Genomic DNA, 17,939 nt, shown 5'->3' on the forward strand with positions numbered 1-17,939 from the left:
GAAAAGCTTTCATTCTTTTGCTGAAAAATAGATATGGCCATCTCCCAAGTCCTTAAAATTCACCGCATCGTGAACTGACTCTTCATAGTCATGCTACTGTGCCAACACACAAAGAATAATAAACCTCTGGAAGAATGTACACAGCGAAGGCAGTTTATATAGTAACGAGATAATTTCATAACGTATATTGAAAAGCAAGGCTGTGATGTAACATTCCAGCAGTATATACCCGCTACCTGGTATTTACTAACAAGGTTAAACTACTCTCTGTTTGGCTCAGCACTCTTCGTAATTCACTTTTTAATGGATGGACAGGAGAAGTCAGCAACGTATGGCACAGATCATTTTAGAAACAGGACAAGGCAGCTTACGACAGTATCTATTTCCAAACACGCTCCGTCTCTCCGTACGATCACATCAAAAGTCTATACTTAGCAGCTACGATACTTCAAATCTACTCACAAATCCTTTGAGGGGCAGATTTCTATTTGTAAGTAAAACGGCAAATTTGGGGGGGGGGGGGAATAAAACAGCCCCGAGGAGGAGGTGTCACTGTCAGCTCGTAACACGTGCAGCGCCCGACGTCTTATCATCCCGCTGTGTTGTGCTTGGGCGGAAGGAGGAACACGGGAAGCCTCGTTCGGCGAGGAGTCAGGGCGTCCGCACCATTTTGTTACAGCTCCTCACGGCGTTATAAAATGGCAGAAGGGACGTACCCAAACCGCCCGGTATTAGGCACGACGGCGCGGCGGCGCCGAATTAGCCAGCGCCGTCTCTCAAAAGCCCTCACGAGCCGCTYTTGCAGCGGGGGGATGACACGGCAGCCAAGCGCACACATACGACGCTCCAAATTAATAACGGATTTAGGATATTCACTGCCCGAGCTGCGAGGATTTGGGGTGTGTCTGCAATTATCCGGATATAAGTCTGACACACATTATCCTTCTATCAATGTCATTCCCCTTAGTCGCCAACAGATTATCGGCAGCTTTGTGATATTCCAGGTGTCAAAGAAGAATTAAAGCCCCAACAATCGCCCAAACAAAGGGACAAAAGACGGGCTACGTGTTTCCGAGCCCTGCATATCAATTTAATATGTGCAGCTGACAATGATGCAAATGTCCTCGGGAGAGAGGCGGCGCGCGGTGCCCGAGCGGGCGCGCGCGTCTGCGTGTGCGTGTGTGCACCGGCGGCGGCGGCGGCAGGCTGCCGGGACGGGAGGCGGCGGCAGCCCCGGCCGGGCCGCGTGCCTGGACCGGCGGAGCGGCCTGCCGAAACGCGCCGCTGCCTGGCGAGGAGTTTGGAAGCACCTGATACGGAAAAGGGCCCGAAACCAGCCAGATGGTACTTTTAGCTGGCAGCGGAAAGTAGGAGACAGCCAAAAACATTACAGCATTTCCCCAAGAGGCCAGCAAATCGATTTTTAGCCATCTTTTCTTCTTTTTTTTTTTTAAAGCGACGCTATGAATGTAAAAAAGTAACGTTTCTACCCATTTTTAAGTCGGTAATTTTATGAATAATGCGCCTAAGAAGGCAACAACTGGAAGGGATGAGAAAGCAAGGCATTTGTGCTCTCCCAGCGTGCTTGTATATTTGACATCAGCTTCTATTCAGCCGCTGCCACTGTTTACTCTGAATTGAGTGCCAGTTTTTGTTCAGGGTTTTCCACATAACATTAAAGAAAAAAAATCCTGTAAAAGTAGAGAAGTAGCAATGCAAAATCACAATAGCACCGCAGTCGTCGTGACATGGGAGGAACGCTGTTTGCAAGACTGCTTTGCCTCCCCCCCTCCCCTCCCCAATTATGGGCTTTCTTGACGATTATTTTTTAACAGAGGCCAAGCGATTTATTTAATACTTTCAAGTTCCCATTTGGCTAAGGGGTTGCATAAGACATTCAGCTGGTTTGGGGTGTTTTTAATTTTTATAAGTCTCCAAATGCCAGAGTTTGCAATTCTGCCTGCCTTACGGGACTCTCTGCGGGAATCACGCCGACGTCAGGCGCTGAACCTCTCCTCTGACAGCCGGAAGCGGCTCCTTGGAGCGGCTCGGTGAGCTTAGGTTAGGTGTGGCCAAGTCGTGTTCGCTCCACGAATGAAAAAGGGACGTAGGGAGCAGGGAATGAAAGGAGAGAGGCAGAGAAGCCGCGGAGCACGGGAAGATGAGCATCACCCCTGCTTCAAGCAGGCCCCTTACTCCGAGGATTGGCCAAGTTCGAAGGAAGAGTCTGATGAAGTTTTACTTTTGTTTGCTGGTATTTCAGTTAACAGTAAAGGCAAGAGCTAAAACAGGGTTAAATCTGGACTACATCCAAAGTGCTTTCTCCTGTTCGGAGCAAGGTAGTGCATTAATGTACTACATCACAGATATAACTCCTGGAGACAAATGTGGGATGCTGTAATAAAATGGGACGTGACACTAAGCACAGGGGAAGATAATCCATACATTTGTATTTTTCAAATCTCATTGATTGTAAATCCCTACTTTTAAAAGAAAACGTATTCCCCTCCTCTCTGTGAAACACAGGACTTTGCCCTTGGCCCTTGCTCATATAAAGCGGTGTCGCTCTTTGCAAGAGCACTGTTCTTTGACACAAGGACTGCAGGGACCATCTCATCTTGCCGGCTTTCGGGGACTCGCAGCTCTTTGTGCAAATCCCGGCGGAGCCCAGGAAGACTGTGCACAAACAGCAAAACACGGCTTATAATTTCCCGGCTAATTTTAGCAACAGGATCTCCTATGTTACCCTTTTTGGTGAATCTCACACTAAAAATGGCAGCAGCGAGTTGCTGCAAGGGACGAGCAGCGGGCGCGATCTCGCGAGGGCTGCCGGCGGCGCACGAGCGGCGCGGGCAGCGGAGGTGGAGGTGCCGCGGCCGCCTCCTGCCCCGCGAGCACCGCGCCGCTGCGACCAGACCAGCGCTGCAGCCAGCGCGCTGCGTGACGACCCCGCCGTACCCGAGGTCTTCACGGAAGCGGAAAACAAAGGAGAACTAGCAGCGCTTAAACCTTATTTAGGCTGCGGCGTCCTTTTTGGAGTCGCTCCGGCGGGGCTCGGCGGCACGGGGAGCAGCGGAGGGGCAGCGCCGGCGTCATGCCGCGCGCTCCGGGGTCGCGGGTCAAGGTTAGGGATGGCCCACGCCGGGCGAGCAGCACGGCTGCTGTCACAGCACGTATACGTTCCTGGAGGTATAGGATGGCTCGGCAGCTGCTCAGCCGAGGCGGCACCTGAGCTAGCAGGCTGCTGGACAGATTTCTCTGCTTTCCTACGCTAACCCACTGCTGCGGTCAAAGCGCCGGGGCAGCCCTGAACTCGAAAGAAAGTAGACTTATTCTACTTGATTTATTCTCTGTTTCTGGCAGTAAAAAAACCCCGAGGAGCATCAAACGAAATGATCAGGCAGCGGATTTGATGCAAACAAAAGGAGCGGTTCTCCTTTACGCAGCCCAGCGTAAAACGGGAATCTGCTGCCTTGGGATGTTGCGGAGGCTGAAATAAAGAACGGGTTAAAAATGGCCGAGCAAATCCCTGAAAGCAAAGTCCACTGAAGGCTGTCAAGCACAAAGATGTGAACAGAGCCTCTGGCCCATGAAACCGAGCGGTTTGCTGCCAAAATCCGAGCGGCTGTGCTCTGAAAAGCATCGCTGGCTGGCCGTCCTGCTGTTATATTCTTTCCCTATGTGTCCGCTCGCCGCCCCTGCCAGAGGCAGCCCGGGGGGCTAGGTGGGCCTTCGCTCCGGCTCCGCGCGGCCTTTTTTTTTTGCCCTCTGCGGGCAGAGCCACGGTTTCTGATATGGTTTTCCGCTACCTGGGAGCCGAGACGCAAGAGAGCGGCAGCGGGGATCCAGTTCGGTGAAATCAGGAGCTCGGGATTCGTGTGTAACCAGGGCATGAGGAACGCGTAGCAGCGGTGTGCCAGACAGCGAGGAAAAGGAAGAGAAAGGGAGCGATGGGCTACGCTCCCATTCCTGGGCCGTCCTCTCCCCGTCCCCTAACAACTCTCATTGCACGTTTTAACTTCGGGTGAAAATGTCTGCTTTAAAATAAAGCCTGTTTTCTTCTTTGAAACAAAGATGAAAATGTGTGCGCGGGCTACAGTAGCTGCACTGTGTGCCGGGCAGAATAGTGATGGTTGTACTGGGAATCTTAATAAACAGTGCAGAGAGAAGGACTTCTGCGTAAAAAAGGGTGTATGTTACGTCTCTCCCCCTCTCCCCTGTTTCATGCAATATTTACACAGCTGTGCTTTGTAAAATGTGCAGGGGAGTTTTTTATTATTATTTTTTGGTAATTTATTTACCTAAGATAGCCCAGCATCTGTTTTGCGGTGAGCTTCTTTCACAAAGTTTCACAGTTGCCTTGACTGATGCAAAAGGAGGTCATGGTCCTTACTCAGTGATCCTAAAACCATTTGTTTCAACCGCTTTGCCATTCTATTTGGCTAATTTGTGTTCTGTTCTGTGTTTTTGGTATGTCCTCTACTTGGAAATGTGCATCCCTTGAGGGCTGATCTGGCTAGGTGAGTATTTTAGTTATCTGTTTTATAAAATGCAGAAGTGCACAGGAATTTGCAATAATATGCATCATTTACTGGCTCTCAATATGTACTGTATATTGGCTCTGAAGACTACTAATATTTTCCAGCTGCTTCCAAAAAAAGAGTTCAATGCAGTCTTTGCAATTGGTCCTTTCCCATGACTGCCTGCACAGGTGATGAAGCCTTTTCCTGTGTCCTGAAGAATTAATAAACCTGAACATTTCTCTCCCAACATATCACAGTAGATAAAATATTGCTTCTGCTTCCCAAACACATTAGAGAAAGCAAGTCTGCTGATCTCAACTGCTAAGACAGCACATGGAAGGAACGCAGTCCATTTCCTAACCAAGATCTAATCTATAGAAGACTTTATAGATCCAAGTCAACATCCTGAATTGGTCCCAGAAGCAAATATAAAACCAGTTGGAAGACAGGTACAATACTCCCAATGTGTTTAAGCCCATTTGCAACCAGAGTCCCACGCTGCACTAGCTGTAGCTGTCAGATGATTTTCAAGGGTGGCTGCACCGGAGTAGACCAGTCCGGAGCTCGCAGAGACTCCTGTTTGACAGATGTCAAACCAGCCATATCCAAACAGAGGGTGCTTCTGTCCATCGACAGCTTTGTGTCTGAGCTTTCTGAGCTCAGCTCTGAAAAGACAGAGAAAGTCCTAAATCTTTCCTGTCTAACTGAAAAAATGACTCAGACTATACCACTTACAAGTGGAGCCAGAGATCATCTCTGGTGGTTTTATGGCTGTCATGGCACATAAAAGATCTTTTTTTTTTAGCTTGGATGTTAGTCAGCAAAAATGGTACGTATGGATGATGCCAGTACCAGGCCAGTCAAAAACATAGCTTTAATTTGATATCTGAAGTGAAATACCCTCTGCATTTTTAAACTCAGAATTCCTATATGTCCATACCCATTTATAGGATGCATCTCCTGACATCTGGAACTAGATGCAAAAAGCTGAGACAGAACGTTGACTGACTGACTTCTCCAGGGCTGTAATGAAGGGATGTCTTCCTCAGGAGATTACAGCAAAGATGAGGCAATGCACTCACACTTGCAGGGACCATTAATTTTATTAAAAATGGAAGTTCAGTTTAGGCTGAATCTCAGGGACAAGAAGTTTGTTGTGTTGTCCGGGCTCTGGACAACAAGGAACCTTTGAGAGGTGTGGAAACATTTAGGACTTTTCAATCTGCACTGCTGAAAGCACGTCAGGAATAGTTTTACGTTGGCAGAAGGATGGCTGGGGTGAGTCAGGAGTTCTTTCCCCATCTCTAACTTGCGTGATTTTTAAGCTGTAATGCCAACAGCACGGAACGTTGTCACAGGTCTCACGCTGCTACGTGAATTGCGGAAGAAAAGCCGAGCCATTGATCCAGTGGTAATTTGCTGTCAAAATGACTATGTCTATTATAGCAAATGAGCAGTGTTAATCATTCTACTTGATGAATGTTATTGCAAAAGACTGACAATGCTCAAAGCACCACTATTGACCTGCTGTGTTTTTCCTAGCTCACATTAAGTTCTTGATCTTTGCTGGCCTTGGCCAATTAGTTTAAGTTATCCATTAAGGTGCAGTTCTGGAAAAGTTCTATTTAAAATAAACAACAACTTATATTGGTGAGTAACTCATCAACTATGCAGCAGTCTGATTCTGATTGCCTGGCAGAGAAACACACACATTTTGTGCAGTATCTGATAAAAGATCTATAATGTGCTAACACAAACCTATCATGTAGCACCTGTGACTAACAGATTGTGATATCAAAGTCTTGATGCCTAAGTGCTCCTGTAAATGCATTAAACTTTTAGCGGCAGGAACTGTAGACTGCCAGTGACAAGGAGCTGATATGGTATTTCAGTAAAAGTTGATAAGTGTTATTGCTCTTAGAAGAAAAGAAAATTCTTATGTTCTTGAAAACCACTGGGCAGCTTGTGTTTTGATGGGATRCTGTAATGCAGAGAGCAGGGATAAGGGAACACATGGACTGTATGAAAGGAAAAAGCATTTAAGAAAAAAATCTCCTCATTTTACAGTAGCTGGAGTTCCTTGAAGTATGCTGTCACTGTACATGTCACTACAGGCATCTATCCGTGTACCTGAAATCAACTTTTTAGGCAGGAGCATGATGGGCCAGGTTTAATTTCAGCTACCGGTAGTGGAAGCATAAAAGGCAGTATGGGCCCAAACACTGTCAGCTTCTTAGCTGGGGCCGAGTGCGGGTGTTGGAAGACTCTGTAACAGGGGGGAGAAATGTGGGAAATTGTGTATAATGCCTCGGAGATGAAAAGAAGTATGGGTCTGCATGGGAACGGGGAAATGGGGTGACTGGGAACAGGAGTCCTAGTTGTAGTATATAGTCTAAGGAAGCTCAAAAAAAGTTCTTTAGAGAAAAAGAACAGTGGAAGTTAGCATGAGCTGGGAGTCCATAGGCTCTGCCTGCTGTACTTCTCGTGGTATGTCTYCAGCTTAACGGCACAGATTAGCCTGAAGAAATTCTTTCTGCTATAAACCAAAATGTTCTGGACATCTGAGAAACGTGATCTGTATCTGACCTCTGATTAGAAAAGCCAAACTATGCTGTGGCAGGAGATTTGTCTGGTTGCGAAATGTTCCCACTGTCTTAAGATATTAAGCTCAATGGAGGAAAAAATGGCATGGGTGCCTGCCGGTAGAAGTGTCAAGGTACGCACTGAAGCTGCCACACGACACAGGTACAATCTTAATGGCCATGTGGGTGTGCTTTCTGATTTTCCTTTACATCCTGAGAATTGCAGGGTAACACAATGTCACCTCTGGGAACTACAGGGTAAATATTATTGGCAAGGATCCTGCATGTAGACCTCCTCTGGTCTAAGAAATTGAGATGTTTCCCTGTTTTTTCTAAATGGGTCTACAAACAACTGATCAGCTCAGCTCAAGAAAGTTAATGAAGATCATGAAATTCCAATGTCTATTTATGATCCAGTGAAAATTGCTCACTACAGCAAGTTACAGACCTGAAAAATAGTGCTGGAGTATTATTTGATAATTGAAAACTCCATGTCTGGAGTTGAATGTTTTCCCAGTATAAAGGGTTTTTTTTTCTTTATTTTTGTATAAAACATAGTTCTGGTGTTTTTCATCATAATTTCAACAGTCAGACCCTTGAATCATTGGCAGTAATGTACCACAATCCTTGCAGCTTCTCTGAGCTCTGATATATTTTATGATATCAAGTCTCTTGATGAGCCCATAGACCTTTTGCCCAAGGACAGACCAGGTATACTCTGCATCACTGATGCTGGGACTTCCTATGCAGATTTTCTTTAATAGGTAGTGCCAGACAACAACTGTGTTTAGGGCATAAAGAATGCAAAAAGAATACAATCTGGGATCTCTCTTACACCACTTTCTCTGTCGTTTCCAAGATATAATTTGGAACAGACTTTGAAAACAAACTCTTGTGGTCATCTGATCTATGCCTGAATGAGTCCTTCTGACTTGTAAGGCATAAATAAAGGGTCCTTGGTAAATATGAAGAAGAATTTTCCTTGTGTGTTGAGAATCTGTGAAGAAGGAAGCACATTGCGTGTCTAAGGAGAGGGCTATTGAAACCAGAGTTTGGACCAATTGCCTGCATATGGTTGCTCCACAACTAGCACTGGGGAGAGACGTGGTACCATTTAGTTAGGGGTCACTGTCACTGCAAGGGAAAAAATACTCAGATATGAGATCCCAGCTCCTCAGGTGTATAGAAATTGCACAGAAATTATTTTCAGACAGTCCCATAGATGGTGGCATGAGAATGAACAGCACTAGCCTGAGTGGTGTAATGAGCAATCACGAGGCTGACTTTAATAGGATCTTCACTACCAAAGACATGTCCAAAACACTAACAGGGAACTCTCTGTAGCTTCATATAACGTTATCAACTTCCTGAGCCCCCAGAACTGTAAAGATGTCTTTCATTAGTGCAGTACAAGTGTTATGCATTAATAATTCCTTAAGTTTTTTGAATGCCTCATTTGGTTCCTGAGGTTTTCAAGCTGAAGACGCGTACGAGCTTAGCACAGTGTGACTAGTAGCGGAATAACAGGGATGGAGCTGGGGCAAGAGAAGGTGGCTTGCCCAGGTATGAAAAGCTCCTGCAGCTTTTCAGTGGAAGAAGGAACAGGGAGCTCCACCCATTTTGAAACTGGGTGCAGGGCTGTAAGTTGGCCAAGAACACGACTGAAGCAGAGCTAATCGCCCCTATAGAAATCTCAGGCAGTGCAAGGACTGCAAACAGCTCCTACCTTTTCTGGGTTTACTGTCCTCTAGGGACCAAACCGACTTGTGGAAATGCAAGTACCAGGAAGATCTAAGCAAAGAAACTAATACGATACTCTGAATTTCCATCTCAAAATTTTTTTCCACGTTGTGCTGTAGAAATACAACGGAAGTAAAATTGGCAAATACCATCCATATGCTACACTACAAAATGACTGACAGAGCACAATGTGAACATTACTTCTAGGCTGAACCAGAAAATGCATTAGAAAAATGCATAAGTGRAACACTGATATATTCTAACCCAATCTTCCAGCGTGCATTCCCTTATTAAGGAACCAAAAGTCTATACCACTAATTATGGCTTACCCCTGCTACAAACAGAGCTGCCGCAGAACTGAACRCAGGCCAGCATTTGAACCCGAGTTCAAAGTCAGTGTGATGTTGCCTTATTTTCTTACTAACATCATCTTTATCCTCTCTTGCCCTTCTTCTCAGTTAACAAGAGTTATGTACTGAAAGTGCTGAGATAAAGTAATGGTAAGGAGGATACCGCAAAAGGTATTTGAAAAGCACAAGTAATTTACTACATGTCTGCTTTGTTTTACTTCCTAAGCCTTCCTGTTGTGAAAGGAAATTCATCTTTTCTGGCAGACTCCAGCCTTTTTAGGCCTGAGAGCTCCCCAGGAGCTTTCGAGTGCAGGTAAATGGATGTGAGACTCAAAGAGTACAGTACAAGGAACATGGAATTAATGTGGGTTTTTGCTTTGGCTGTCACRTCTGACGTGTAAGGAGAGTGCTACATCCTTGCTCGCAAGAAGTCTCTAGATGTAAAAAACTGGGCTCAAGGCTGAGTCCTCTGGTCATTACGATGGGTCTGGAGTGCCAAGAATGGAAAGGTCATGTTGCTGGTGGGTGAAGCGTACAGGATCTAAGCCCAGCGAAGTCTCCACACGAGACAGATGTCGGGGTGCTCCAAGCCCCAAAGCCTTACAATATAAAAATGAAGAGGACTGTGGATGGACAATAGGTGCGGCTTGCATTCTGCATGCAGTGGAGACCCCAAGAGCAGGCACAGGGGAAGCATCCACTGCCTAATCTAAATAGCACACAGAGTGGTTTTGTCCTCTTCTGTTCTCCTGCCAGTTTGCACATATGTTCTGAGTATACAGCCTGCCCTCCAAAGACCACTTACAGGGGCAATCACAGGGAAGCAAAGCAGTAAGAAAGTATCCAAAAAGGGAATTGGTTCAAAAGAAAAAAATGGAGACAGATGTAGAGTGAGTAGTCACGGCTGGCGGTAAATAACCCTCTGCCTAGAGTGCTCTCTTTTTCTAAGAGGAGTTCACATATTCCATTTCGTATTTCCTTTCTAGGAAGTCAAATCTTTGTTTTCCTGGCATTTGTTCCTCTTTTTCTTTCACTATATATTTTTTCCCTTCTGTATGGTCTAAAATGTTTGCCTTTTCCCTTCTCCTTTTGCTATATGTTGTGTTCCCTTTCTCCTTTCAAGTGAGACATTTCTTCAACCCCCCCTCTAATGTAGACCACATTCCTAATTTTCCTGTACTGCCCCAGCCAACATCTTCTATTATAACCCTCTCACGGCCTCTGTGCCATGAACACTTGCTTGTCTCTGCATGCGTATGAATACGGAGGATTTCACACCTGCTCTTGCTTTAACCTCCCCACTTTCTCGCACGTGCACACCTCAAAATTCAGCGAATGCAGCACATGTAGGCAGCCTCCCTGAGACTATTCACCCTTTCCCTCCCAGAAACCTGTCAAGGTATACAGGCCAAGAAGCTATCTCTGGATAAATCTGCTGTGAGAAAGCAATCTACCCAAAGGCAATAAAGCAAAAGGATATATTATTATCTTTGGTGTGGATCCTACTGGGCTGGGAGGCTGGCTGCTGGCTCCTCGCTGTGAACTTTCCTTCCCAGGCAGAACAGCCATCCCGCAGACAGGTCTACGCTTCCTTTCCTTAACCTGATTTTCTCCTCCTGTTGTTTGGCCGGTAACCCCAAGGACAGGGTTTAATTATGGGGTTTGGAAACCTGGCTTACGCTACTCCCTGCCAGCACAGGATAAAACTTCAGCCTGCCTTCCGAATCAGCATCATTCTGCACCATTGATACCCTGCATTATCCTACGCAGCATAAAATGAACCACAAGGAAGAAATGCCAAGTCAAATATAAAGATGGTTTTAGTCTTTAAACTTCTGCCGTGAATTTCACTGRGAAAAAAGGAAACACTGAAGCTCAGGGATTACAGGAAGTTAAAACTGTGCAATCATTTTTGCTTCTAGATTAAACAAATGGCAAGGCCTTTTTCTGGACAGGGGAGATGGGAAAGGACACATCCGAAACAGGGCAGAGTTCCAACGTCCCCATCACAGAGAGGAATACTACAGCAAGGCAAAAGTTAATACGGGATGTTAACATCATTTGTATGGCTTTCAGGTGACCAATATATTTTCTAGGCAGATGCCCCGATGAAGAATAATAAAACATTTTACACTCATGGAGATAAAGCACTCGTGTCAAATGCAAAGGGTCAAACGTTAATATCAGACCCGCATGTGATTTCCGAGGTAAGGCACAGCACCGTGCGCAGCATCAAAGCAGGATGCGTTCCCTCCCCGTTACTTAGGAGGGAGAGCCTTGTTCCAGTGACATACCACTCTCGTCCTGGCACGAAAGGACACTTCAGTACTTTTTTGTCCTTCGCCACTGATGAGGAGTGGCTCTTTAGGTAACCTCTCTCCCAGCCGTGCTCTCGCAGCTGACCCTGTTTTATAGAGGAGCTGAGACAATGATTCAGAGGAGAGGCTGCTGCAAAGCCACGGGAGAAGTCTCAGGGTGGGGCTGCACGGATACGGCATAAAGATCATTTGGAAGTGTATCCCATGCAGGCAGGATAAAGCGCTTGTTCTTCACAACTGCAGTAGGGATAGGTAGCTTGGCAAATCTGAGCTATATCTAGTTGGTATCTGGTTTGAGTCCCTYATGTTGCAAGGTGATTTTCTGTCATTTTAGGGACAAGACTAGGCAGAATCTGGGATGCTTCCATAGTAAGTGAGGAAGGTCGTGAAGAAGCAAGTTTCTTCTCTGCCTTGCTCCTGCCTCTCAGAGGACCTCAGGAAGTTTGATGTGGGCAGTTGTACTTCTTCCTGATGGGCACTCAGTAGTGCCAAGAGTGGTGGAGGTGCTTCAGTCCCCCATCCCATTCACGTGCGTGCAAGGCTTTAGGTACTTCTCTCGTCCAGCTCAGCAGTTCAGTGCCACTATCTAATCAGGACTCGGATGAGACAGCTGTGATGACCACGTGTGGGGAAACGACCAGAAGCGACAGCGGAATTAAYAGCCAACCTCTGGCTGTTGTACAAACGGAGCACGTTTGTCATTAAGAAAGAGTACTCCAAACTTTGGGGTGATTTAGCCCTCAGTCTGACAATGATGTAACAGCAGTGACCCAGTCGGCTTTTAACCATCTGCGTCTGCAGAGGAGGTTGCGATCTCTCCCTTTCGACGGGCACGGTGCTTTTGTTCCTGCTTTTTCTGCTCCACGAGCAGCCTAGTACAAGGTGAGGCTCTGCCTTACATCATCTGGAGACTGGCGCTGGTGGAGGAAACAGCCCCTAGCATCTATCGAGCAGGACACCTCGCCGACAACACCAGAGCCCTGGGGACGGCTGTGGCAAGGCAGTCACGGGAAGCCTGGCACTTGTCTGCCTGCAGGTCCACCCTCTCCTCCTGCCAAAGCGCCACATCTGCAGTCAATAAGGGCCCACAAGCTGGCTCCTCCTCATTAGAGGAGAGAGGGCAGCTGGCAGGGGATCCTCCAAGGGCTCCCAGGCGCCGGAATCAGTCCCCTCCCAGTCTGCAATAGCCCAAATTTGGTGACTTTCTGGGCAGGCTGTAAAGCACAGCTGTTTGACAGGGTCTCTGGAGAAGGCTGTGGGTATGTTTCCTACATGATAAAGGATATAGGTGGCTGGCCAAGTGCCCACAGAACTGATTTTAATGCTGTTCAGGTTGAATTTACTTTTCTGCGCTGTATAGGTCATTATACGCAGAACCCTGGACAAACATGTGTTGTTTCAGCTCAAACCAGAAACATATTATTTTAAATCCAAACAAACAATAAAGGCAAGAATATGTATTGTGAAAGATCCTTTGGACTGTTTAGAGGGCCTTCTGAAACACTGGGAGGTTGAAGATGAAAGTACTGGTTGTGTCCATCTAACGTATATGACTTCTATTATTTTTATTAGCAATAAGTATTTGAATACTTAGCTGTAACAAAATTGAGGCATTAACTTCACCTGTGTAAGTACTACTGACTAAGAAAAATATTTCCAAAAGTATTAAGCACCCAGATGATATCAAGGTAAGTGATCAACGGACAGGTAAGTATGTAATATAACCCAAAAGATGATCAACAAGAAAGATTACACACAAAATTAACTAAGAAAAGGCAGAAGAACTGCTTTCTAAACATTACAAGGTTTAATACCCAGTATTATCTATTTCAATATGGAGCTTCACGGTATTACAGATAAATAAATGCCTTTCTGTAAGTCTCTTAAAAAGTCATTACTAAGTGAGCTCAAGTGCTGTATAACACTTGAAATGTCCTTTTATCTTATAAAAGTTTAGGGACGTTTATTTAAACATTATACCTGTGAGGCACAGCCCAGACAAGTACTGCTTTTTGCTAAGCAATTGTCACCACTGTCCCAGAATTGAATCTGGAAGCTTTGACAGAGAAAGACAGCATATCTTTTGCTGCATTATTTAAATACTTCAGATGTTTGGCCAAAATACAGAAGTGACACACTACAGAAACATTCACAGCTGCAAGAGCAAGAAAACTACTACAGTATTTTCATTAGACTGAACTTCTCTCAGAGGCAGTTACAAGATTTTTATAACTGATCACCTCTCTGTAACGCATTCAGTGTATTCTGACAACGAAAYAGCAACTGGAGATAATTTTCGCGGGCTCCTGAAAGCCATGGCTTACCTGGCTCCACTTCATGCCATCCACTTGACTGGCTGCCACTTCCTGGAGAGCGCCCTTGGCTTGTATAAAACGGCTCCTCACCAGGACTGTCCATTTCATCCTCCACAGATTTGAGACGTTTTGTAGAGCTGAAACGGTAAAAACACATAATAAATACTGTATACATGGAAAGGAACAAAGCTACTTCTGTTGGGACATGCCTTGTTAGCACTGCATGAGACTAACTTGCTTACAGAAACTCTRCTGGATTTAGGGCCCTGAGAAGAGGAAGGTATAACTCCTGCATGGCCATCCTGTCCATCCAACCATCCAACATCTCAGCAGCTACTATTTGTTTCTGATTTGCTTTATGCCAAAATGACTACGATTCAATGTAAGACAAAATAACCTCTCATTGAGTCCAAACTGACTCCCTAAACACCCTTTAATTTAAGTAGAAGATAGTTTAACATTTAGGCTTTTATAGATGCAAAAGTGAGACATTTTTCAATGCACACAGAAGTCAATAAAAAGATAACAATTTAATTTGTATTGCATGATTTTYGTCATTTGAACAAATACAGTAATGACAGGTAAGCCTTATTGTAACTGTCAGATATTTGCACAGCTTATTCTGAAAGAGAACTTATCAGCCCAAATTTATATTTTCAACGTTTTAACTTTAGCCATTAAATTAACCTGGCTTTGGTCCCACAGGAAGAAGCCTAGATAAGTGAATGAGGCAGGAATTCATTCTTGGTTCAAATGTTCACATTATTATACAAGTATAAGCATTTTATTCTATTGATGTATGCCACCAAGCATGAACCCACCCCAACAGGTATCTCTGACCAATGTCAGTACCAAAGGATCCCCTTACTGAAGGCTCAGGAGACAGGAGAGCCCTTTCCGTAGTCTCTGGTGGTCCCTGACTCGGACTCTGGYAGTTTGACAGGGAGAGAGTCCCAAAGCCATAGACACTCAATTTGGCTCTATTTTCTATAATGAGCTGTAGAGACTACGTGYGGATGTTACCAAGAATTTGTCTTTTAAGTACTTTTCCAAGGCTGGGTCAGCTAACTTCTTTTCCCAGATCTGTATTCTATTAAGTCTGAAGGCATTCAAGAACAGGCTCCTTTGTGCAGGGGGAACATATTTAACAGGCATAAAATATTCCATTGTAGTTTCTATTGGTCTAACGCTGGCGGCCTCTCCTCAGTCCTTCACCTCAAGCTGTGCGCAGGTGAGAGCTGGAATGGGTCTGGGAGCAACAGGAAGAAGGCTTCCCGTGGTATGGCTGGAATGCAGGGCTGGCCCGGCCTTCAGGTAGAGAACTGCTATATGTCAATAGGGGAAATTGTGTGCATACAATATAATTACTGCCTGATAATTCCGCCGAGTCTGTGTATTTAAGGAATATTTTTTTTTTTCTGACTGGGAACGGTCTAATGAGAGGAAAACAAACATATTACCAAGTTATTAACTACCCATGCTGTTTATAATTAGCTCCTTATCAGTGCTAGCTATTTGCAGAAGAATAGAAGAGCGACAACTGAGCTCTTAAGTAACACTAATAACCTCACTTTTTCGCTCTTGGAGTCACAACTAAACTCTACCTGAGAATGGTGCTAATGACGAGCACTGTACACAGGGTACCCAGGTTACACATAAAAAAGAAAGAGCACAGACTTTTTAATTGATGTGTAATGGGAATCGTAGTCACCAAGCTTCATAATGCAAACTGAGTGCAAGATGCAGAATGTTCTTTCAGTCACTGCAAACTACAAGCTAAGAAGTTATTGCTAAGAGCCTCTCTTTAAAGATTTTTTTTTTTAGAAAATAAAAACAACAGCTACATTTGAACTATAGAGCTTTTTACATGTGTGCTTGCTTATTGCAAAGCTGGTGGCACTGCAGACTAAGATAAAAACGTAAAAGAACCCTGGGCTGAAGTTAGACTTTCTTGTCATGTCTTTGAAATAAGTGATCTATTTTGGCTGTGGGGGAAAAAAAATCAATCTGGTTCCTTAATAGTGTTCAGAACTACTAGAGTGACTGGGCTTGTTTATAAATCTAATCTCATGGATGGTTAAAGTAAAAGGATAGGGTAAAAAATAAAAAATATCCTTGTCTGATGGTTAGCATCTAAGCCAAAATCAAAATCAGCCTGGGCAGTCACCTGCATTAAAAATTCACAATTTTCAAATGGTTGAGTCACAAAATTCTTAAAGCTATATGAAAATCAGGATGCATTAGAGGCCACGGATCTGACATAATGTTAGTCTTGCAGATAATACTTTTTAAGATAAAGAATGCACATAAGTCAATCTTAAGTCTAGCAGATTCTGGGTTTCTTTCCTCCTATGTAATCCAAGCCATAATATTCATAGCTATTGTCTCCTTACAAATATTCAGTCACCTTCCTGTTAGGACAAAGCGATACATCTCAATATGCTCCCACTTCTCTTCTGCCACCAGTGGAACTCCACCAACTCCCATGCAATTACTCCTGATACACTAAGACACAAGTCAGAAGTTATACAGGCCAGTGCAGTAGTATTTCTTCAAAGCTTGTATATAAATAAATAACTTTAACATCAACCCAGACAGACTTTCTGCTTGGTGAATCTGAAACTCCTCTACACCTAGAGGCCCTCAAACAACTTGTCAAATAATTCAGTGGTCACTTTGCCAGATGAATAATGATGCTTGCCTGGGTTTCCAAGTGACTCAGTAGTAGGCACAGATTAAATTACCTGGTAGAGGATGTGCTAGGTAAAGACCTCCTCATTGCTCCTGGGCTCATGCTGTAGTATGAAGAACTTTCCAAATCTGAGAGGGAGAAATTAGGGCCTGTTCCTGCAGCTATTGGTGCTGGGGAAACAAAAGAGATGATTGCCGTTAGTAAGTCATGTGAATAAGGCTTGAAGTGCACTTCAAAATCATTTCTTCTTTCTCATGAGCGTATTTAGTTTGGGATGAGAACAGGTGGGATGTGGAAATTAAGAAATCTTAACGGTAACTGGTATTGCAGTCAAGAAGATGTAAAGTTTATCAAGAATACGATGCTCCATGACATCATAGACTCTTTCTTACTGTCCTCCAAAGATACTCCTTCTTTATAAAATTTAAACAATTATGGCAACACTTTGGTTCACTTCCTTTAAGCACTACTTTTCTATTATTATCATTCTAACATTTACTGAAACTTGTTGGGGTTTTTTTAGGATTAGATTGCATTTATTGGCATAGTTACAACAGGCTGCATCACCTCTGTAGTGTGCTCGGCATAACCTACAAGCAGTGTAGGCAGGGAAATGTATACCTCAGGACCTTCGGTATATACCATGACGTACATCCTCAAGCACAGAGGTTACAAATGCTCCGTGGAGAAAGTCCCAAAGTAGATAAGAAGCCTGAGCTCCTCTCTGCTTGCGAGCATCTCAGTTTTCCTCTGGCCTCTCTTCTAGCTAAATCAAAGCTAGAGACATTTGTCTCACAAAAACTGTTACCCAGCAATTATCTTCCATCGTTCACCTCTCACCCCTTCCCCAGTGGTGAAGTTTTTTTTGTAAGGACTGCAAATACCTTTAATTTCCATGTCCTAGAGCCTTTTCTTTACATTAAAACATTATGAATTCCACACCCTAAAGTTTGCAGGCACAAGTCTCTGCACTCCCATGTGCTGTACTCTTCTGGGAATAGAAAGGAGCAGAGTAATTTAATGTGCAAGTCAACAGATAATGTATTTCACAAAAAATGTCACTACACGGCATATGGTCCTATAGCCGCTGTTGCTGTTCCAGTGCTATTTACAGGACAACACAACTTTGGGAGCTGRCAATTACAGATCACGATTTTCTCTCACATTTCAGAGGCATCTGAAAAAGAACGTACGACACAAGAAAACGCACGAGCTTGGCCGGGAATGCATTGCCTGGGAGCCCCGATTCACAGCAGCAGAGGCGAAGCCGTTCCACCGCCACGCAAGGACGCGGAGCCAAGTTTAATCTTGGGTCTGAGAATCTGGCCCGCTTTCAAAACACRACAAAATCTTTCACTCCGACGGGGCAGGAGCGAGGAAGCGAAGACAGGGTAGCTCGTGTCACCAAGCTAACGTGTC

The 17,939-nt window shown here is 44.7% G+C and overlaps 1 protein-coding gene across 6 annotated transcripts in view; it reads right to left on the reverse strand.

The window, feature by feature from the left end:
• NFIA (nuclear factor I A) overlaps nucleotides 1–17,939 on the reverse strand; it is a 247,455-nt gene that overhangs the window by 52,818 nt on the left and 176,698 nt on the right. For all 6 annotated transcript variants that reach the window (XM_026074471.1, XM_026074470.1, XM_026074472.1 and 3 more), the window contains exons 5-6: nucleotides 16,573–16,690; nucleotides 13,838–13,965 (exon numbers count right to left, since the gene is read on the reverse strand). In XM_026074471.1, the coding sequence (XP_025930256.1) occupies nucleotides 13,838–13,965; nucleotides 16,573–16,690 (246 nt within the window). The remainder of the gene's footprint in view (nucleotides 1–13,837; nucleotides 13,966–16,572; nucleotides 16,691–17,939) is intronic.

Source organism: Apteryx rowi, unplaced genomic scaffold (genome assembly GCF_003343035.1).
Source record: "Apteryx rowi isolate R43461 unplaced genomic scaffold, aptRow1 scaffold_39, whole genome shotgun sequence".
Taxonomy (NCBI): domain Eukaryota; kingdom Metazoa; phylum Chordata; class Aves; order Apterygiformes; family Apterygidae; genus Apteryx; species Apteryx rowi.